The sequence below is a fragment of the Phyllostomus discolor genome, chromosome 3 (assembly GCF_004126475.2).
Source record: "Phyllostomus discolor isolate MPI-MPIP mPhyDis1 chromosome 3, mPhyDis1.pri.v3, whole genome shotgun sequence".
Lineage (NCBI taxonomy): Eukaryota > Metazoa > Chordata > Mammalia > Chiroptera > Phyllostomidae > Phyllostomus > Phyllostomus discolor.
In genome coordinates, this window is record NC_040905.2 from 7,644,495 (window position 1) to 7,668,178 (window position 23,684).

Consider the following 23,684-nt stretch of genomic DNA (forward strand, 5'->3'; position numbering starts at 1 on the left):
AAATAAATCGCTATCCCGTGAAGCAAGATGAAGGCCTGTTTGAAACAAAGTGTGTTTGCAGAGGGAGGGACTAAAAACTCAGTAAGTTCCCACCAGGTCCCAAGCATTTTCTGCAGCGTAAGAAGTAGGTATTGTTACTATCCCCACCTTACAGCTGACAAAACTGAGCAAATAAAGGGCAGAGCCGAGCTATGAACCCAAATCTGTGTAAATGCCCAAAGCATGGATGTCGGCAGCCCTACGTCCTGCAGCGCGCTTTGAATGTGAGCGCAGTCTGGCTCTCCGAGGTAGGTGGTATTAACGCTCCCAGCTGCTCCCTGCTTCCTGTGTGTGTGCCCGTGACCGTGTTACTGGATGGGGCCCTCCCACTGGAAGCAGAGTAACCCCCACATCCCGAGTCTGGTCTCAGCCATGTGTCTTGCTTTGGCCAATAGGCTATAAATAGATGTAATGGCAACAGCAGGTTAAAAGCATTTGCATGATTGAGTTTGCCCTCTCGTGCCCTGGCCAGCACCATGAGAATGACTCGCTGGTCCAGGGTGAGGATGAGCATCACATGAAACAAACCCACACAGTCCGGATCAGCTGGACCCAGCGAGTTGCCAACACGTGGGCGAATGAATGTAGCCAAGACCAGCAGAGCTATCCAGTCACATGTAGCCTAATTCAGCCACCCTCAGTCAATCTGCAGGTCCACGAAAATAAATCCTGTTGTTTTAAACCGCTGAGCTTTGGGGTGATGTTTTATGCACAGTTTTGTGGCCATAGGTGACTAATCCAGCTTGCATACCCTGTCCCAATACGGTGCAAGAACTGAGTTGTGGTTTTCTTTTTAATTCTGCAGGTTACAATACCTACGAAAGACTGACTATCACTGCTTTGCACAGTGAAGTGAAAACTTTCAAACAATTAATTCTAGAAATGTTTCCTAAGACTTCTTGAACTATTGAAATGTCAGCCACAATACATATACAGTTAAGCAACTGCAAAATAGTACGTCTCAAGATCTCCAGGGTTGAACTTCACAGAAGGTAATCTCTTCCCAGGGACAAGGTGACATACTTTTAAGAGACAGTGGCAAGCTGCGACTCTGAAGAAGTGGGTATGTAAAAATTTCGACCTATGAAAATTGCTCTTAAAAATAACTGGTGGGGGGGATGTTAGAGTAACTTTATCTTTTATTCCTAGAGTTTCATACAGTTTCTTTTCCCCAAGAGAACTCACTCAACTCTCAGAAAAGGGAAATTGATGATGTGAAAATAAACAGATCCGTTATAAATTCATTTTTCCCATTTTGCTTATGATCGCCCTTGTCCTAACCCTCAGGGCAGGCTTCCATTTTGCACATCCTTTCCTGTCTGCAGATCACTTCTCAGGATAAGGCTTTTTGGCTTTCTGGCAAACTTTTCCCCACGCACTGGGACTCCGCTCCGGTTTCCACTCTTTGTTAAAGAGTGGCGTAAACTGTTCTCTCCTTTCACCCGAACGACCCGCCACCAGCCAAAAATAATCCCACAGATCTCCCCTGCCAACGTATTTGCACTTCTTCCTAATAGCCTCTTAACACTTTCCAATTGGGTTTTGAGCTAATTTTGTGATTTTGACCCATCTGCCGAGCAATCTAAATCGGTTGTAAATGGAACTGCCTCCAGGAGCCAGATGGGGAACGGGGAGTGAAGAGGGCTGAGCGGTGCCAACGGTGGGTGGGGACGCCTCTGGCTGGCTGGACCGGCCTGTCCCATCCGGGCTGTGCGCGGGTCCGCCTAATGTTTGCTGTAAGAGAATATGAGGCTCAGAGGTGGCACATCTATCAGGATTTTATGATGTGAGACTCCAGATTTGTATGCAAAGTCTCCCAACTTTAGATGCAAATTCCCACACGGAGATGTCATCAAGGCAGAGGTTTCAGTATTGTTCTGAGTTGCGCGCCCACTGGCTTGAGTCGCTGCCCCTTTGAGAATGGGCGTGGCTACGGGACTCGCTTCACTGAGCGATGGTTAAATTCCACGTGTATCCAGAGCCTAAAACGTGCCAGGGTAGCCTCGGGTCCCCAAACGAGAGAAACACGGGACGGACCCCGGCCCCGCCGCGCAGCCCGAAACAGAGCCACTCCAGCAGACGGGTAGGAGGAAAAGAGACGGTTATTGTTGCCCATTACTGAGACTTCTGGGGTAGTGTTTTACACATCGTTGCTGTGCCTGAAACCTCACTAAAACATTTGGATGTAAATTTAAAGAAAAAAATGGAAGCACAAAACATTCCTGTAACCAAGTGTGGCTTACAAAATTACTGGGAGTTTTTTTTTTAACAGCCTTCGTAGTGACTCTATTTCCATTTAAATTCCCTGCCCCTCCCCAAAATAAAAACAAAATAAACTAATGAATTACCTATCCCCCCATCGTTTCAACATCTCCATCATCCATCACTGAGAAAAAAATTAATTTTTACTTGAAAATAATCTGCCACTTTATGACAGATCTCTTCTTGTTAAAAACAGGGTCCAGGTTACAGGGAGATTATTTTATACAGGATGCTGAGTCATCACTAAAATAGACTCTTTCCCATTTCCATACACCATTTCCCCCACATAAACCCTACAAAAGCAGGTAGTGCCCTTGAAAAGGAATTTAAAAACATTCCCCGAGCACTGACTTCGCTCTGTTGATTACTGAGACACAAAGGAGCAACTTTATTGAGCAACAAGTTGACATTCGGAGTTAGTTAAATGCAATCTTAAATCCGGATCATTGAAGATGTTATGCACAGAGAAGTTTAGTTCTGGGAGATTTAGTCTTTCTAGACATATTGCTCCCCAGCTAAAGCGTCAGTGACTATAGAAGAGATTTTGTATGGAAGAGACAACTAACAGTCTCTGTAAGATGCAGCTAAAGAGAATGTTTTGATGGTTTTTAAAGCATTGATTCTGCTTTGGTCCATGTCTGTGAATTTATAAGAAAATCTGTCTCTCTGTATGCTTCTTTAAGAAAAACCAACTTTTCCCTTTCCTTCTACTATGTAAACATGGAAGAAAGATGTTTGAAGAAATAAATTAAAAACGGGACCATAATTTTCAACTGCCCCCAAATGGCCAGAGGATTTGATCTAGTCCTTTCCTTGCTGACCACAGGATTGATATTGGGTACACTTCGTTATGAAATGAAAGGGGTGGATTTCATAACGGATACTCAGACAGGTGATCTGTATTTGTTCATTAATGGTTAGCGGTTATCTATGTATCGAAGGACAACGTGCCAAGGCACTCTGCTAGGCATGGGGGACACAAGTGGATAGCCAAGCACACATGGTCTTTGTCTTTGTGGAGAGAAGCTAGACATCATTAACCACGTCATCACACAAGCAGAAGCATGATTACAATGGATGCAAGTGCGATGCAAGGTGACAGTGCAGGGCAGCATGCAAGCGATGGAGGCACAGAGATAAACAAACTGTTAGGGAATGCAAACAGCTTCTCCTCGCACACTCCAGCACAAACTAGCTCTCTTCGCGTATCTTCTGTTTTGAGGCTAAAACCTAAGGGATTCCTTAAGAATATGCCACCCAGAAAGGTAGCTGATGAGCTTTCAGGGACCACAGTTATGTCTTTGGGAGCACTCTGTTGATACAACAATTTATTTTTATTCTAGTTTTGCACCCCCTCCCCTGAAAAAAAAAGCTGAATACCCTCTATGAATGCTAAATATTCACTCAGGGATGTGTTTGCCCCAAGCCATACTCTCTGCTTCTCTCATGTAAGTGTTCTTCAGCTGCCACAATGATAATCAGCTTCATTAAAAGCACCCCGACAGTCAGTGCTCAGCAGAAATTGAGGAGGATGCTGGGAAATCAGCATGGCTGTGCAAGATGCTGGGTCTCGGTTACAAAGAGCAGGTTTTTCCTGGCAGGAATGTAAGGTCCAAACTAGAGCAGCGCCTCGGGATGAGGTAGTACCCAGGATAGTTTGGAGGTCTATGGTGTTTATTGTTAGGGATTTTTGTTGTGTGTGCTAACATTTCTTAGTTTATTAGTGTGGTTTTATGGCCATCACTCTTACAGAATCCCACTCAATAGCTCCTGCCTCCTGAGCCGGTTGCCCCCTCTCTGCACCACTGCCTGCTCCATGGCATTCACTCAACTCTGACCTCGGGCTTTAAAACCAGAAGCACTCTCATCCTGTTAGGCAAAATAAGAAAAATTTTAAACACTCAGTAATTCTGTTTTTCCAACACACATCGAGCATCTGCTGCTTCAGTGAGGAAATCAGGAAGGGGAGATACTCCTGAAGGCAGCAGCCCCGAGCCCCGGGCCCCTGAACAGCAACATGTAGTTAGAGTACCTGCCGCCCTTTGCTTCGTGGGGCTTTGAGGACGTGAAGTCTACACACGCATTTTGAAGATGACAGTCAGGGTCCTGTGAACAGATGGCATGTGGCATGTTTTAAAGACTGAAAAACCTTGCTGTCTTCATGACTTCACTCCTCCCTTAAATCTCAGTATAATCCAGTGTATCCTGATACTCGAAATTTGCACACTTGCTATTGTTCTTTTCGATGGGGTCTTCGGTCTCCAGAAATTCCTCTGAAAATACACCTAGTATTCATAACACCTGAATCTTGGGGGCAGGCACAAAGAGAAGTGTATCGGATCTCTTCCTTTTGGTCTTGCCAAGCAGATGCTATACCTGACAGAATGAGATACAACATGAGGAAACTTGGATTGAATAGAGAACATTCAAGTTTGGCTGAATTTCATATGTGCTGAGAGAATAGAAATTATGGAAGGGAAACAGGAAAGCCAGTACTCTAGAGAAACTCCATCTACTTGACCACTTAACTGAGCCTAGTCAACAAGGACCAAGTTTGCCTGTGAAAACCAATTCTCTTTCTAAGTCTCTTCCATCACATCCTCTGTGAGCCTTGTTTTTCTCGTTTATGAAATAAGAATAACAACACCTTATCATTTTGTTGGAAGATTAGATAATAATATCATGAAAAGCACTAAGATAGAGTAACTGGACTATAGCATGTGCACAGTAAATACTATCATCTTCCCCTTGTACCATCTGTGAAATGTTACTGTATAAAATGTTAGCACAGGCGCAGAAGGAAGAACTGGCATAAAGGGAGAAGAAAAATACTCGGCTCATAAACAGTTACTTTAATGAATATGGACAGGAATAAGGAAATGTACAATTTCGATAAAAATATTAGGAGAGCAATCAAAAGCATGTTTTTATTTCAACTGAGTGCTTAGCCAAAAGTCTCACAACTGTGTAGTCAAGAAAGAAAGGATTAATATGATAAATACATACGGAAAGAAATGTTTGTAGATTTACTAAGAATCTTCAAATAGCTGGTTCATCGATGTCAACAGGAACAGAATAAACAAGGGTCCAGTTATAGATTTTAATTTCTATTTGATTTTCCTTGCCCTTGTCCGCCTTAAAACTGACTCTCCAAATCCTCCCCATAGGCAGCCTTGGACCAGGCCCCTTCCCTAAGCCCATCGTGAGAGAACGGAATATACACTGACTTCATGTTGTATCCTCACATGGTAGGAAGAGGGCTAGAGAGCTCTCTGGGGTCTCTTGTATAAGGGCACTAATCTCATTCCTGAGGGGTCCCTCCTCATGACCTAATTACCTCTGAAATGCCCCACCTCCCAACACCATCATATTGGAGGTTAGAGGTTTTTTAGGTATATTTTATTGGTTGTGCTATTATAACTTTCCCAGTTTTCTTCCCTTTATCCCCCCTCCACCCTGCACCCACCAACCCTCCAGCCTCCCCCCTCCTTAGTTCATGTTCATGGGTTGTACATATAAGTTCTTTGAGTCCTCTGTTTCCTGTACCATTTTTGACCTCTCCCCATCTATTTAATGCCTACTAATTATGCTTCTTCTTCCCTGTGCTTTTCCTCCCCATTCCTCCTCTCTCCCTCCCTACTGAACTCCCTCCATGTAATCTCCATTTCTCTGGTTCTGTTCCTGTTCTGGTTGTTTGCTTAGTTTTTGTTTTCATTGTTTTTCTTTTCTTTAGGATCATTTGTTGATAGTTATGAGTTTGTTGTCATTTTACTGTTCATAGTTTTTGATCTTCTCCAGTTTCATAGATAAGTCCCTTTAACTTTTCATATAATAAGGACTTTGTGATGATGAACTCCTTTAACTTGACCTTATCTGGGAAGCACTTTATCTGCCCTTCCATTCTAAAGGATAGCTTTGCTGGATGGAGTCATCTTGGATGTAGGTCCTTGCCTTCCATGACTTTGTATGCTCTTTTAAGCCCCTTCTTTTGAGAAATCAGATGATAGTCTAATGGACCCTCCTTTGTAGGTAACTCTTTCCTTTTCTCTTGCTGCTTTTAAGATTCTCTCTTTATTTTTAATCTTGGGTAACTTAATGATGATGTGCCTTGGTGTGTTCCTCTTTGGGTCCAACTTCTTTGGGACTTTCTGAATTTCCTGGACTCCCTGGCAGTCTATTTCTTTCACCAGATTGGGGAAGTTTTCCTTTATTATTTGTTCAAATAAGTTTTCAATTTCTTGCTCTTCCTCTTTTCCTTCTGGCACCCCTATAATTCAGATATTGGAACATTTCAAGTTGTCCCAGAGGTTCCTAAGCTTGTCTTCATTTTTTTTTTTGAATTCTTGTATCTTCCTTATGTTCCAGTTGGATGTTTACTTCTTCCTTTTGTTCCAAATCATTGCTTTGAGTCCTTGTTCCCTTCCTGTCACTGGCAGTTTCCTGAATATTTTGCCTTATTTCATTTTGAATATCTTTCACTTGTTCTTTCATTTATCAACCAAGATCAATTCTGTGAGCATTTTGATTACCAGGGCTTTAAATTCTCCATCAGATATGTTGGCTATCTCCTCATTGCTTAGCTCCTTTTCTGGGGTTTTGCTCTGATCTTTCATTTGGGCCCTATTTCTTTGTTAGGGGCACCTGTTAAGTTGTAAGGGGAGGGGCCTTAGGTATCCACCAGGGCAAGGCTACCCTCCTTGCTGCACTGTGGTGCTGCGCGTGGGGGGGCGGGGGACCAGAGAGGGAACAATGCAGCCCACTGCTCATCTCTAGCGCACTTTCCAATGAACTTTTGTGTGAGACTGGGAGTTTCCCCCACCGTGGCAACCACCATAGTCCACAGTCAGCTCTGAGTCTCAGTCTCACTTTAAGTCAGCCCTTCCCACACAGCCCAGCGCCGTGGCCACATCACAGCCAGCCCCACCTGCAAGGTCCACTGCCTCTACACCAGCCATCTCCATCTGCCCCCTTATAGATCTGGTTGGTCTGGTTGACTGTTTCTTTAATTCCTCAGTTTTCGGAGTTCCATGCAGCTTGATTTTCTGGCACTTCTGGTTGTTTATTGATTTTAGATTGGTTGTTATCCTCCTTTTGGTTGTGCGAGGTAGCGAAGGTTTTCTACCTATGCTTCCATCTTGGCCTGAACTCTGGAGGTTGGGATTTCAACAAATAAACTTTTGGAGGACACAAACATTTAATCCATAACGCTGAAACTTCTACTGTTCCAGACTTTCTTCAAAGCCAGTTAGATCCGGGGCTGAATCATCAGGAGCAAATCTTGGGCACCTGGGTAGAAGTCCTCAGCTCGCTGGCCCCATTCCCTTCCCCACACATTTTATATTGGTCCATCTGAAAATTTACGTGATTCTTAGTGTTCATTAATTATAATTCTCCTCCATTGTTTCTAGTAGCTGAGTTTTGCCCATTGCGTCGGTGTGGTGGGAGGCCACAGAGTTCCTGCTGTGCTGTCTTCTGGGATGGTCCCTGGTCTTCACACACTCACCCCTCCCTCCCCACTGGCAACGATCTCTCTCCCCAGGTGATGCATAACTATGACTCGTTCTATATTTGTCTGCCACCTGAAATCCCAGGGGTCTAGCACTCTGCTCACCTTCCTGAGTCCTTACTTATTTTACTAAGCTTAATTTTTTAGTGATTCTAAAAACATTTATCTTTCATTTTAATAAACTTTTCTCTGGTCCCCTGATATCCTCTCCATACTGGCTGCACAGCGTTATCAATTTCTAAATACTCCCATGGGTGAGTTTATAGCCTCTAAACCATTTTTAAATGTTTAGTTTCAAATCACTCAAGAAATATTTATTGAGCATCCACTATTTGCCTACTACTGTTCTGAAAACCAGAAACAGAGAAATAAATAAACAAGTGAAATGCCCTGCTCTCATTTGAAGTAGATGTACTTTGAATTTTTTCTCAAAACTGTGAGGTATATTATTAGAAGGCAGAAGAATCAAAATATACTATAAGGACAATCCTAAGCAAATAAGATTAAGTTTAGCTGAATAATACATTTTTAATTGTCTTTACAAATTCCTTTATTTAAACGTGTGTTAGGGAAGATCTAATATACCAGCATTTCAAGCAAAAAAGACCTGTGAATTGATTAGAGTATAGAAACCCAGTGTGGTAGAGCTGCTAAAACAACACAACAAAACTTCAGTCTTAGCCTGAAGGAAGAGAAATTCAATGTTTACATCAGTATGGAATACTGTGATCAGTTATTGGCAACACAGAGGAGGCTTTTGAGCACAACAAGGTATTTAGAGGAAAATGAGAAAGGTCATAAGAGAGACATGGAAATCACATTATTGTGGGAACTATTAAGAGATCATGTAGAGACTTCCTAGAGAACAGAAACATTCGCAAAGTACAGAACAGTTCTGGGAATCTTACCAAATATTTAAAGTACTATCATATGGAAGTAAGAATAGAGTTTTCCTACTTCAAAAGACAAATCTGTGGCCAATCATAGGCTTTCCAAACCAAAGAAACTGGCTCATGCACTAGATTTTCTAATAATTTGAGTTGTGTCAAAATGGAATAGTCTGATTGTCTACACATTTTCCTGCAGAGGTCAAGGTGCTACCTGCTGAGAACTGGAGGTGAGTGAGAGGATGATAGGAGTTTTACAGTAGGGCATAGGTGACTGCACAGCCATCTAATATCCCCTCCTCACATCTACTGCTTCACCACTTACCAAAGGAAAAAGAGATACTTCCCAGGCATTACAGAAATAATCTAACAAGCCCAGTGATCCTCCTGCCATGGAGAAAACTATATCTAACATCAACACAGTCAGCACAAATGGAAGCAAAATTGTTACAGTAGGCAGCCAGCTAGGTATTAACAGAGAAAGGGAGCAAATGGAATCAGACATTAAGCCTGATGTCCAGATGCCCCAGGGAGATGCCCCAGAGCTGCATCTTCTGCCAAATGGACATTAATCCCAAGCAAGCTGGAGGGACAGGTTTTCCAATCTCCCCAGGGTACGACTGGCCTCTGCCCCGAGGTAACTTGGGGGAGGAATAAAAGAGAAGGGGAACTTTTTTTTTTAAATATTTTATTTATTTATTTTTAGAGAGGGAAGGGAGGGAGATAGAGAGAGAGAGAAACATCAATGTGCGGTTGCTGGGAGCTATGGCCTACAACCCAGGAATGTACCCTTGCTGGGAATCGAACCTGGGACACTTTGGTTCCCAGCCCGCACTCAATCCACAGAGCTACGCCAGCCAGGGCTAGAGAAGGGGAACTTTTTGTGCTGGGTGCATGCACAGTGGAAACCAAGATAGCTCAGGCGGAGGTCCTTCTACTATGAGGCATGTGCAGAAGGAGTTAAATGTTGACAAGAAAGAACAGGTGTCTAGCATGGGAAAATCTGGGTAAAGAATTAGATAGGATAAGAACACAGATCACCAGAAGATCCAGGAAAGGGACTGGATAGGAAGGGGGTCCAGCATAAGCCAGCAAATGATTAGGAAGAAGATTGGCTAGTCCAAAAAGAAGCATAGTCCTTCCCAAACCCAAGGCAATATAATAAAAGCTTAACAAAGGCCTGAAGTTCTTTCTCAGTAGCAGTTTTGGGCCTGGGTATGTCAGTCAATCATGCCCCAGGTGCCATCAGTCTTTGACAGTGGACATACAGATGGAGAAATGAAACACAGAGAATTTCTTCATCTCTGGGTCCTGGCCCCCCTGGGCCTGGCAGGCACTGGTGCAGGTCAGAAGCCCTGGACTTCTGCACCAAGGTGGAGTAGAGCCACCTCGTCATGGGTGAGGCAACAGGCACCTGGAGGCAGTCCTTTGTTTTTGCTTCAATAAATCTTTCCACTATTGCTCACATCCTCCTATGCATGAGCCCTCAAAGTGTTTTTATTGTGACTGTGGAAGAATCCTATTTCCACTGGCAGCAAAATGGCCCTTGTGAGGATTGCTAATTCAATCACTTAAATAAAACTGTCTAAATTTAGATGTGCATATGGCCCACATTTAATAAATCTTAGAAGCGACACTTCTTCTTGACAGGCAAGGGAAATATTTAAGTGCCAACTTTGGAACCATAAATCTGTCTAAATCTTATCATTTGTGAATGACATACCTTGCCAATTAAAATACAAATAAGGTATACATACAGCTACCAATACATACATGCATGCTTTTTAAAGTACTCCTTCTTATATTGATATGTTTGTCTTTATAAGGCAAGTGTTTATAGCTGAAATTGTTCAGTATTTTTGACTTTAAGCTTATTTTTCTCTCTTTCCTTAATATTGCTATCTTTTACTAAACCAATGTTTTGTAAATAGGGAAGACAATTATTCTGATATAGCCAACATGTTAAATCACAGTAGACAGTAGTAAATCTTGTTCATATTAACTTTAAACCATATGCAATATTGTGGTATCCGTATAACCAAATGTATTTGTTGTATAAATTTGACCTTCATTCAGGCTTTCTAGTTCACAGCTCCCAAAACCCTTAAAATTTCCTTAAGTGTTGAGAGTGATAAGTATGTCTTTTGTTATTTAATGCGGAGACTTTTAGAAAACTCCTGAGAATAGGGGCTGGTTGCCAGGGGACCCACCCCTGTAATTAAAGGGTTAGGGCTTTCAGTCCCAACCCTGACCTTCACCTGAGAGAAGGAGAGAGGGATGGAGATTGAGTTCAATCACCATTGGTCAATGATTCATTATTCATGCCTATGTAATGAAATGTCCATTAAAAAAAAAAAGGTGTGGAGAGTGTCCAGGCTGGGGAACACATGGATGGGGAGAGGAGAGTGGCTAGTCAAGTCATGGAAACTCCGTGCCCTTCCCTATGCCTGGCACTATGCATCTCTTCCATCTGCCTGTTATTAAATTATATCCTTTTATAATAAGCTGGTGATCTAGTAAGTAAAATGTTTCTCTGAGTTCTGTGAACCCCTCTAGCAAATTAATTGGGCCTGAGGAAGATTTCACAGGAACCTCTAATTTACAGCTGATCTATAGCCAGTAAGTGATTTAGCATTTATTTTATTCCACCAAAAACAAATATATTCCAAACAGCACAAGTAAATTATGCAGACTTTATTGACGATTTAGTTAGGAAATGGGAAGAATTTACAACATTCTTTACACTGATGTCAAATTTTTTAAATCTATAGATGGAAATAGACTTAAGAGGCATATCAGCTAATTGCAGTGGATGGATCATAACTGGGTCATATTCAAACAAATGAACTCTAAAAAGCATATAATGATACTCTGAGTAAATGAAACTAAATATTTAATGATATTAACAAAATGCTGTTAATTGTTAAAAGTATAATAATGGTATTGTGCTTATGTTTTCTTTAAAGACTCTTTGTTTAAATTTTAATCTCTATTGTATTTTTTCCCATTACCATTTAGTCCCCTTACACTCCACTCCCCCAGCAATCACCACACTGTTGTCCATGTCCATGAGTCCTTTTTCCTTTTTGTCCAATCCCTCCACCCCCAACACCTCCTCTCCACCAGCTGTCATGTGTTCTCCATCTATGAGTCTGTCTCTGGTTTGCTTGTTAGTTCAGTTTGTTCATTAGATTGCACATATGAGTGAAATCATATCATATTTGCCTTTCTGGAAGTCCTAGCCACAGCAATTAGAGAAGAAGAATTAAAAGCTATCCAAATTGGAAAAGGAGAAGTAAAATTGTCTTTATTTGCAGATAACATGGTTCTGTACATAGACAGCCCCAAAGAGTCCACCAAGAAACTACTAGAACTGATAAATGAATTGAGCAAAGTAGCAGGATAAAACATTAATATTCAGAAATTGGTTTCATTTTCATATGCCAAAAGTTAACTAACAAAAAAGGAAATTAACAAAACAATCCCATGCACAATTGCTTCAAAAGGAGCAAAATACCTAGTAATAAACCTAAAAAAGGATATAAAAGACCTGTACTCAGAAAATTATATGACACTGAAGAAAGAAATTGCAGAAGATACAAATAAGTGGAAGCACATACTGTGTTCATGGATAAGGAGAATGAACATCATTAAAATGTCCACACTACCCAAAGCAATCTGTAGATTCTTTGAATCTGGAAATTGCTTTAAAACAATCCATAAAAGCGGGCAAAGGGGGGATACGGATGAAAGAAGGTGAACTATGACTTGATAATTATTGAAACTGGTGATAAAGCCATATATGAGATGCGGGAATGGCGGAGGAGTAAGTGGAAGCTACACTAACCTCCTCCCAGGACCAATCTTGAATTACAAGTACACTGTAGAGAAATCATCCAGAATAACCAACCGAACAATAACTGGAGAGAAGACTTATAACCACAGACAGAAGAAAACACCGCAGCACAACATGACTGGTATGGAGTGCAGACGAGACGCAAGAGAGCGGGATGGGTTCCCATGGGTGGCAGCTAAAGTACTTGAGGAATATTTCAGCAGCTGTGGGGGTCCCCCTGAGAAGTGTGGGGTCTAAATTCAAAGCTGGGCTCCCCAGCCTACAGCACCAGAGCTGGAAAAGAACCCAGATAACATCCAGCTGCAGAGTTTCAATCTGCCAGGGAGAGACAGCTGGAGTCACAGAGGCCCTTAAAGAGCCAATACATAAAATTTCATTTGCAGCCACTTACCCTAGGCTCTGGCAGAGGGGGGACAGAGCGGACTAGAGATGCTTGAGGAGAGACTGGAGACAGTGGCTTTGGGGAGAGAGCTGAGGGAGCAGCCACCAAAGTCTCTGGGCTGCATAGTCTCCCATACTGCAGGAGCCATCTTGCTCAAGCAGAGCACTACCCTCCAAGTGGCATCAGCCTGAGGGAAAGCAATAGCCCTTCCCATAGGAATTACTCTGCCCCAGCCTGTGGTGCTTAGGCTGGGCTGCTGACTACAGCTTGATTAGACTAACAGCTAAAGGAGACAGCCCTGGATTGTGGACCCCTTAATCTCCAACAGGCTGCCTGAGGCCAGCCTGGGACACCATCTGACATCACCAGGGGTGGATCCAGAAAGAGAAAAAAGTTGTAAATACTAGATGTTACCAAGACAAATTCCACCCTGTCTTCTTCAGGATTTGCATTCGTTTCTCTCCTGCAGAGCTTTTTAACATTCATTTCTTGTTCTTCATATTTGTGCATATCATGTCACTAGATTTTATATTATAGTTTATTTCAAATCTCATATTTTGCTCCTCCCTGCTCTTACCCCATTTTAGCTTCTTTCTTTCCTCTTCTTATTTTTGATTTAAATTTTATTTTCTTTCTTGCTACAACTTGTTTCCTTTCCCTTACTATCTCTCCCCACTCCAGCCTCTCAAAACCAATTTTCCTGTCATTAGTCAAATCACATTCTTTTTCCTACTCTTAAAATACCCTTATTCTCTGTCCACCTTTACCAGTCTTTGCTCATTGGTTGTGGGCAAGGTGGTTGTTGTTGAATTTTTTCCAACTTTATTTCTAGATCTTCACTATTTTGGTATTTCAAATCTGAAATTTTACTGTTCTCCTCCCCTACTCCATTTAGCCTTCTTCTTGACTTTTCTTTTTTTCCATCTCAGATTTTAATTTTTCCCTGTCTTAGCCTGGTTTTCATTCCTCACTCTTAGTATTCCTTCTCCCTCTATCATCTCAAAATCACTTCCTTTTCCTCTAGACATCTCTTAAGCTTTTCTTCCTCCCCCCCTCTGCCCTGTATTGCCATCCCACCTATATTAATCTTTGCTCATTGGTTGTTGATAGTGATTTGGTGGATCTTTTTCTCTAATTTGGTTTCTATTTTTAAAATTTACTTATTTTTTCTTTCTAACTATATATATTTTTTAATTTCTGTGTAAACCTAATACTATACACTTCCCTTCTCTTACTCCATTCTGCCTTCTTCCCTCCCTTTTTAACTTACAATGTAAATTTTACTTTCTTTCCCTCTTCACCTGGCCCCTATTCCCTACTCTTATTATTGTTCTTCCCTCTACTCTCTCAAAATCATTTTTCTTTATGTTAGTCATCTCATATTTGTTTTTTCTTTTATAAGAGTCCTAATCTCTTTACACCTTTATTAATACTGGCTCATTTGCTGTAGATAGTGTGATCATGGATGGGGGTTATTTTTGAGGGTGGTGGGTTTGTTTCTTGAGCTGTGTGGTTTTCTTCTGGCAGCACAACAGTGTACAAAACCTGGTGGGTGGAGAGACTAACAGTCTGCCAGCCGTAGAGATGGACCCACCGAAGAATGACCCAACAACAACCAAAACCCAATTACAACCAGAGAGCCAACATAAATGGCATAAAAGGCATCCCAAGAGCATCAAGTTCAGGAGATCAAGGAAACTGCACCACTGAATCCCACAGGTCTCCTACCACAGAAGACGGAAACATACAACAGACTGGAAGTGTATAATGGGGGGAAGAAGGGGAAGGGACTAGTTAAAGAACACGTATGAATGACCCATGGACATGGGCAACAGTGAGAGAATTGACTGTGGGAGTGGGGGGATGGACTGGGCAGAGGAGGGCAAAGGAGGAAAAATTGGGACAACTGTAATAGAATAACAATAAAAAATGATGAGAGAGAGAGAAGAAAGAAAGAAAGAAAGAAAGAAAGAAAGAAAGAAAGAAAGAAAGAAAGAAAGAAGGAAGGAAGGAAGGAAGGAAGGAATGAAGGAAGTCCTTTTCCGGACAATCTATTAAGGTTGTCATGGGACTTCCTCTTCGCAAGTTCAGGTGGGGAAGAAGGAAGGAAGGCAGGCCTATTCTAATGCTAAGACCAACCATGAAAGTCATGGTTTGTTTTTCAGTCCTTGACCTATGGTCTTGAGATGTGCCTCTTTTCTAGCAAAATCCCTACTCATATCTGAATGATTCTGGTAACCAAAAATTTATTATTGAACTTTTCTAATATTTACTGTTCGTCTTGACTAAATGTTTTTGAAGGGTTTCACTTAATAAGCTGTTTTTGCAAACTCATTGAATATTTATAGGATTTTAAAAGTCTCCAAGTATACCATAAAAATATCCACATTTTTATGGTATATCTAAGAGAGGCAATTGAAACTACCAAAATCATGAATGATGTGTTTTTAATCCTATAAAAGGAATAAAAAAAACAACAGAGATGTGTTTGTTTCCCTAAGGAAAAAAAAAGTGAAGTACTTTTTTTCTTTTTAAATATAAGATAATCACCCAGAGGTAATCAAATTATCTTTTAATCCTTAAAAATATAATACTAATGACTTTTTTTTTAGGATTTACTTACTTAGGAAGTTAGGGAACCCAAGTAATGTATTATGGAAAGCTGAGGTATCTTAGCAACCATTGAATTATCTAGCCACCGTTAAAGCTGAATTCCTCAGTCAAAAGCATGACGTTTCATTTCTCGCTAACACAACCTAACAGTTGAAACCTAGTCTTTCTAAAAGCTTCAGCCAAGGCCAAAGGAGCTCCAGAAAGCAGCCAGCCAGTTGCTGCGAAGCCGGGCATTAGGCGAGGTCTGTGGGGGTCAAGGGCTTCCTCACTCCTCCAAATCACAAAGTCGGGCTGTGTTCTTCTCCCGGCGCTTGTCAGTAGTGAAGCTAGGACGCCTAATAGGAGAGGTGCTGGAGAAACAAACTGCTGGAAAATTACTTACTCATCTGCAGGAGCGTGAATTATCTATCACTTTGAGAGTGAAATCATTATATAAATCCATCTTCAAATGTCCTTGTCTGGAACAATTCCTAAGCACCTTCTGAATTCCTGAAGGGATGACTTTCAGATCAGAGCCTCAGTTTTAAAATGCGACTCGTTTCATAATATACAAAAAAAGTAACTGCTGTTTACCCATGTTTCATATTAGCAATTCACGGCTAATATCCCTCGAGGTTTATTACTCCACACACATTAACGAGGCTTAGTCACTAGGCTTTCAGGTGTTTTTGCGAGTCTCACTGTGCCCTCCACAGTGGCTGTCTTACATTCAAGCCCTACACACACACGTCTCTGACCTCTCTCCCTCCACCACGAGCTGCTGCTATCAGTGCAAGGAGGAAGGGAGTCTCCGTCCTGGGTCTATATAGGAAGTAGTGTAGGGCATTTCTTATCCACAAAAGGTCCAGTGCAAAAAAAATTATAAGCTTGTTGTTCAGGAATTAAAAACAGCATTACAAATGATTTTGGCATCACCAGGAAAATAAAAACTAAGTTGCTTTGTGCAGGAAGTAATAATCTGTTGCGGGCCGCCCTGCCTGGTCTCAGGAAGCTGTAACCCCCGTGACTTAGGCTGAGTGAAAGACCTCCGGACCAGGAGCCACTGAAGGAAACACAACTTATTTCTCTGGCATGATCAGCAGTCAATGACGGATAACAATTCTCTAAGAAAGAGAATGAATCTAAGACAGACGTGATCACGTGGGATTGCCCCGAGAGAAGGGGCTATGGAAATGAAGGGGTGATCAGACATCAACCCCTGCCCCCTTTGACTTTGTCAAAGCCTGAGTCTTTGTTCTTGGATGTGAGAAATCCAAGTCTCCTGGCTATCTTTGTCTTCTTAGGCCTGCAGGGGCAAAACAGCCCAGACCAGAAACAGGGGACCACAGGGGTAATCAGGCCTGGGACATAGAATACGCAAGATCCTGTGAGATCTGTTTGCTGGAGGATGTTATTATCTTGGAATTTAAAAGCACAGACCGGAAACTTTTGGAACCTGTACCTCTTTCATATGTTAAAGACCACAAACCTTGCCCCGAATGACAGCGGGAGTTCTGTCCCGACCTTTGTAAGTTGCCTGCATCTTTGGATCTTTTCTGCCAGACTGTGAATCCACAAACTAAGTCTGTTTTCTCAATAAAAATCTGCTTGGGTATGGACACGGGGCGCTCCCCATGTGAGGAGTGGCCATTCTGTCCCGATTCCCCCACAGGACCTGGTTGTCTCTGTGTATGCTTTTAGCATGTTTCAACGAACATCTGCAGACGAGATGGATACTGCTGGCCGGTATCCTCCACAACAATCCTTAGGTCAACTAATGTGATCCTCAGATTTTACAGTTGAGAACACAAGCCCAGTCCAGAGAGGCTGATTTTTCCAGAGGGATACAACCCGTTTGCCGCAGAACTTAGATGCAGTTCAGGTTTCTGAACTCTGAGTTCCATGTTGTTTTTTTCTTTTTCCTTTTATTTCAGATCATGCTCTGGGGGGAAAATAGGCATTTTGTATATATACTTTATCATGATAACATAGCTGAACACTGAACACTATTTGCACTGAAAACAATAACTAACTCTTGGCAAATAAATAGAAAAAAATCGATCATCTAACTTTTCTAATCTGTGTGAAATCAAGGCATTCTTTTTAAAAAAGATTTTATTTATTTATTTTAGACAGAGGAGAAGTGAGGGAGAAAGAGAGGGAGAGAAACATCAATGTGTGGTTGCCTCTCACATGCTCCCCAATGGGGACCTGACGTGGCCCACAACCTAGGCATGTGCCCTGACTGGGAATCGAACCAGTGACCCTTTGGTTAGCAGGCTGGTGCTCAATCCACTGAGCCACCCCAGCCAGAGTGAAATCAAAGAATTCTTTATGTACAGACGTTCACAAAAGTTTATGTCACCACTTACAAAAAGAGTAAGACATTGGTTATAACAACACCTAAATGACTAGCTTTCTTCTTGATTTTATTGCACATTGTTCTTTCAGATTCTAAGTGCACATAATTGCCAATGTTTTTTTGTTTTTCCTGTAAGACATTAGGAGTGTTAGGCTGCCTCTCATCGCCTCCATACCTGTCTGACCCACCAACTCTTGGCCCTTTTCCTGTGGCTGAGTTGTGGTGTCAAGGTGAGCAGCTGCTGGTTGCGCCCAACCCGGTGGATGCCCTTGAGACAACCGCCAGATTTTCGGCTGCCCGCTAATGGGTGATCGGGCAAGGATCTTGGCCAGTGCTCCTTAGAATTTAGCAAACCTAACAATCACCAGGGGCACTCATTAAAAATACCGATTTCTGCCGCTCATTCTAATGTACCAGGTCTGACATGGACCTGGGAAGGGACTTTTTAAATGAGGTGCCAGGTGATTCCTGTCACTGGGCACTTGTGGACACATCAGAAGACAGCAACGCTGACTTGGAAGCTGCAAATGTTCTGAAACACCAGCCTGCTGAGGACCCCTAAGTAAGCACAGTGCAAAGTATCGGTCCGTGAAAACAACAGTGAATTCAGAGATTTAGTGGGAAGCGTTTTACCTCAGAATGTGAAATAAAGCTCACCAATGAAGGGGAGGTAGCCAGAAGCAGCAGGCCCTGAGCACGGTGCTGAGCCGCACCCCCCCCCCCCGCCCCCCTGCACCAGGCCCCTTTCCCATCCAGACCTACACACTGCTGGGACATGCTTCCCACTCCCTCCAACAGTTTGTCACATCAACATCCCATCTGGACACACCTTGGAAACTGTGGCCCTATAGATTTCGGATTGGGGGGTGTGGAGACCAGATTTAAGTTCAAACGAGTAAAGTTGAAAACGTTATAGCTGAGAAGTCAGAATAAAAAAAAAATCATTTGAAAACCAGAAGAGAGAATGCAGTCAAGAGAAAAAATCCTGAGCCTAAAAGTGCGACCCAGTCTGTCCAGGGGGTGGGGTGGGGAGAGCCGGGAGGGACGTAGAGAGAGCCTTGCTTTGCTGACGTCAGTTGGACGTTCCATCCAACTGCCCCTGGCGGGGATTCCAGCGCCCTGAGCATGCCCAGTCTGTGTGACCCAGTTTCACCAAGCAGAACAATCACCAAGGTCACCACCATAAAGGCTTTGCCACCACCAAGCCTGTACAGTGACCACTGAAAATCATTCCCACATTTGTGCTCCATGGACCCAAGTTTAGAGGGAGGAGCTCGTTTGGTCTGCAAACATGGTTTCAGTTCCAGTCTCTAACTTCTTCCCTCTCAGGTCCTCTGGCCTCCACGGAAGGGACAGCATTTGGTGAGATGCAGCCATTTTGTTGGTCAGCAGCAGCTCAGAAGCGAGAAAATGTCATAGTGGTAGCCCACAGCATCCTCCTCCTCCTCGACAGCAGCCCGTCGCTGCAGCTTCCAGGTCACCGTGCCCATCAAGCCAGGGAGGGAACTTTCAGTTAGAGAATCTTATGTGAACCCTGTACGAGAAGCCTGCCAACCTGCTTCTTCGCGTTGTTAGCCTACCGTGTCGGATACTCAGGTGCTACCTCTTCACCTGAAAGAGCAGAGACATGACTCAGGGCAAGGAGGAGTCTGTAGGTAAGCCTCACGCTCCCCCGAGGAGTTCGGTGTTTTGTGTCTGTATGGCCACGTGCCTATGTGGGGTAGGGGGTGGTGTGTGCCATGGCGGGAGGTCCACACACCTTAAAGGTTGTATGAGAAGCTGTGCTGAAGTAAGACTGTCTCTCTCTGCTCCTTCTTAATTCTAAGATGATAAAACCACACTGAGCGTAAATGACCAAGGATAGACTGGAGATGATTATGCAGTCATTAAAATGTATAGTCTGCCTGGCTATAACACAAGAAAGACCACTTATTTTTGTTAATGTAAGAAACATCCAAACCTGTATATAAATTTTATGACTTATGTGAGCTAAATGGATGATATAGGCTGGGGAGCGAGTTCTTAATTGTTCTGGAAAAATCACAGTTTTGCAGTTTCATGTATGCATTTGAAATTAAGGAGGGAACCCAAGAAATATTACATAAATGTGAGAGGAAGCAAGGTGGGGACTAAGGTACAGGAGGGTTAACAAGATTATGTGCTCTCCTGAGGGCGGTAGAGTCTCATGTCCAAGGTGTGTTAACCTAGATGCACCGAAACAATGAACAGGCTTGCTTAAAGCACAGCTAATCCTTTGACTAAGAAGTGATAGGCTAGCCCTGGCTGGTGTAGCTCAGTGGATTGAGTGCAGGCTGTGAACCAAAGTGTCACAGGTTCAATTCCCAGTTAGGGTACATGCCTGGGTTGCAGGTCGTGACCCCCAGCAACCGCACATTGATGTTTCTCTCTCTCTCTCTCTATCTCCCTCCTTTCCTTCTCTAGAAATAAATAAATAAAATCTTAAAAAAAAGAAGTGATAGGCTTGTGTGGCTGGGTGAAAAAAGTAAAGGGATTAACTAAAAGGCAACACACACACACACACACACACACACACACACCCCTGAGGTGTGACTAGCCACCATGACCTGCCCATTTAGGAGTTTATGATCAGATCACCCTGATCTGTGGATGTGAGGTTACTTCTTTGAAGCCCTTTTTTTTTTTTGTCCACACTGTTTGACCTTAAATACTGATTCATTAAGAAGAATTCTTTGGAAATATTTTCCCTAATTTTCAAGTGTGGTTGGCTTTCTGCTCTGCCAGAAAAGACTGTGCTAAGGGCTCTGTTGTTGAACTTGGAGGCTTGTGGAGAACCACCGTCTCCAAAAGTATGTCTTCCGCCAACTTGCTGTGGGGCCTAAAATTACTCAATCTCTTTGACTCGATCATTTCTTCAGTTTTCCAGAGAGCTGTCTTCAAGTACAAATATTCCCAGAGCATGCGCATTGAAAACCTTTAGAATCTTTGTATCAGGGAAGAGCAGGCTTCCATGAGCACGGGGCCACAGGGCGGACCGGCAGGGCCGGGAAGGACAGAGGGTGTGGAAGGGGGAGGTGGGACGTGTGCTGAGGGGGGACCGTCTCCCCCCTTGCCGTCTCAGGCTCTTGCGGGTGTCAGCGCCTCCGCTCATGGCACCCGAGGGCTGAGCCTTGCTGGAAAGGATGTCAGGCAGGTGATGCCCTCAGAACTGGAGGGACATGTAGAAATCTGGCATCTTTCCTCTCTTCCTCCACATTTAATTTAGGTTTGGGAAAAATACTTCACATCAGCTAGTTTTGAGTATATCAAGTGTAAGAAATATGAATGAGACACAGTTCCTGCCAACCGAGAGCTGGCAGTTAAGAAGCAGGGGGCAGCGGGTGACAGAGGGAAGGAGAGAGAAAATTTTTCTGTGACTATTGATTATAGTGAACAGGAAGGCATTGTAGCATAGATTCAATTCATTTTTTTCCATGCATTTCAGAGACTTTTGGAGATATTAACCTCACTCTTGGCATGCTGAACAAGGAAGATATTATCAGCAAGGTAAGGAAAATAGAGAGAAATCCCCTTCCCGTTCACTTTTCCTAGTTTGGTTATTTCAGCATTTCACATCTGTCTTTCTTTGCCTCAACCCCCTCTTTTCTCTCTGGTTTCTCATGTGGTAATCATTTTGTCAGAAAATGCACTTACAATGAATTCATCATAGTCTCTAAACAATTACATTTGGCGCTGGAGGAATCAGAGTACCCAGCTCTAGAAGTTAGCAAAGAATGCCCCTTTCCATAATCTTTTCGAGGAGTGTGTGGACAAGGGGATGTCGGACTCACAAGCCTGTGGATTGCAGCCTCCTCCTGAATAGTTTTAGCACTCCTCTGAAAATCCCAGAAGATCTCCTGTGGTTGTCTACAATGCTAATTAACAATTAAACGTTCTTTCCCCTGGGATGTGAAGGCTATCTGGCTTCATTAACCTTTTGTAAAACAGCAACAGCTACCCTTTGATGTACACTTATCGTTAGCTTTGCAAACAACAGGGCATCATAGTACATTCCCTCCTCACAGCTTGACGAGGTAGGTATTGTGATCTCCATTTGACACCTGAGAGAAGAGAGACACAGAAGTTACACGCTCTGCCCCGGAACAGCAGGACTGCATCCAAACACAAGCCTGTCTGCCCCCAAAGTAAGGCTCCTGACTCTTACTCAGTGTAGTCGCCCTGAGAGGCACGATGCCTGGTCTTTTCTCTCTTAGTGCAGTGGTTCTCTACCCCGACTGCATGTGAGGGTCTGTATTCAACGAGAGTTGTTTCACATGTGAAGTATGGACACAGTACCTTGAGGCGGCATGCTGGGGCCGATGGAGGTTTCAGAACCCCAGTCTCTCACCTTCCAAAGACCACGGAGCTGTCTGCAGGAGCCTTCTCACACAGCATCTGGTCAAGCCGTACAATTCTCAGAGTCTGTAGCTCTGTCCAAACAACAACAACGACAACAACAACAGCAAATCTCAACTTTCTCCCCGCAAAGGCATGAATGGAGCAAGAGCCTATAAAACTCCCTTAGGAACAAGTTCAGTAGCTTAGTGGCCTCTTTGGGAATCACGTTTGTTCCTAAATACTATGGCCACTCCCTGGTAGTTAGAGCAACAGTTAAGTTGATGGGCATTTCCATTCCCTCTGAGTGCCCCACAACAGTGATTTCAAGAGACCTTGATTGTCAGGTAGTCCACCCTTGCCTTCATTTAGACTTTGCCACAGAAATGTAGTCAAGTTAAAATAGTTTTTCTCTGGCTGGCATAGCTCAGTGGATTGAGCGTGGGCTGCAAACCAAAGCATCGCAGGTTCGATTCCCAGTCAGGGCACGTGCCTGGGTTGTAGGCCACGACCCCCAGCAACCGCACATTGATGTTTCTCTCTCTCTCTCTTTCCCCCTCCCTTCCCTCTCTAAAAATAAATGAATAAAATCTTTAAAAAATAGTTTTTAGAATGAACTTCGCTCTACCTAAAAGCCTTCAGCTCCTAAAGATGCATATTATGTTCAGGAAGCCCAAATTAAGATACGCAAAAATCTATTGTGTGGTAGAGATACCTTGCTTAGTTTAACGGTGGTGTTCATTTGGGCTTCCTCCGCTTCCTTTCGTTTTGCAACTCAAATTTCTGTGCATCCCCGGTATGTTCACAGGAAGAGATCTACAGTCACCTGACTTCCGTTATTCAGAACACTGACATCTTGGATGACGCCATCGTCCAAAGGCTGATTTATTATGCTTCTAAGGACATGAGAGACAACAATGTAAGTTTGGTGGTTGACAATGAATCAGGGAGCACAGCCAGCAACAGGGGTCTGAGTGACCCAACCGCACCATGTAGACATCCGCAGGCTTCTTGCACATCGCTGCCAGGGCCATGAATTACTTTTATTTGTTCTTCCTGGTAACTTGGGTACCGTAACAGTGCCTGTTATTTACCCTTTCACAGATGAGGAAACTGAGGCAAAGCTAAGAAAGACATTAGAGGTAATATTATCCCATCTACTTTTATATGAAGCAGTTGATGTTTAGAGGGTTTTTTTTTTTCATAGTAATGACCTATGTGTTGACAGAACAAATGACTAGAACTGAGTTTTCCTGGCTCCCATATAAATTTTATCTTTTTTATCTATTATTATTATTTTTCAAGATTTTATTTATTTATTTTTAGGGAGGGAAGGGAAGGGGGGGAGAGAGAGAGAGAGAGAGAGAGAGAGAGAGAGAGAGAGAGGGAGAAACATCAATGTGCGGTTGCTGGGGGTTATGGCCTGCAACCCAGGCATGTACCCT

The 23,684-nt window shown here is 43.0% G+C and overlaps 1 protein-coding gene across 1 annotated transcript in view; it reads left to right on the forward strand.

The window, feature by feature from the left end:
• The first annotated feature begins 226 nt into the window (after positions 1-226).
• Positions 227-23,684, forward strand: part of MROH2B (maestro heat like repeat family member 2B) — an 85,726-nt gene continuing 62,268 nt past the window's right edge. Inside the window, exons 1-4 of the mRNA XM_036020055.1 lie at positions 227-287; positions 19,216-19,362; positions 21,350-21,411; positions 23,048-23,158. Of these exons, the coding sequence (XP_035875948.1) occupies positions 227-287; positions 19,216-19,362; positions 21,350-21,411; positions 23,048-23,158 (381 nt within the window). The remainder of the gene's footprint in view (positions 288-19,215; positions 19,363-21,349; positions 21,412-23,047; positions 23,159-23,684) is intronic.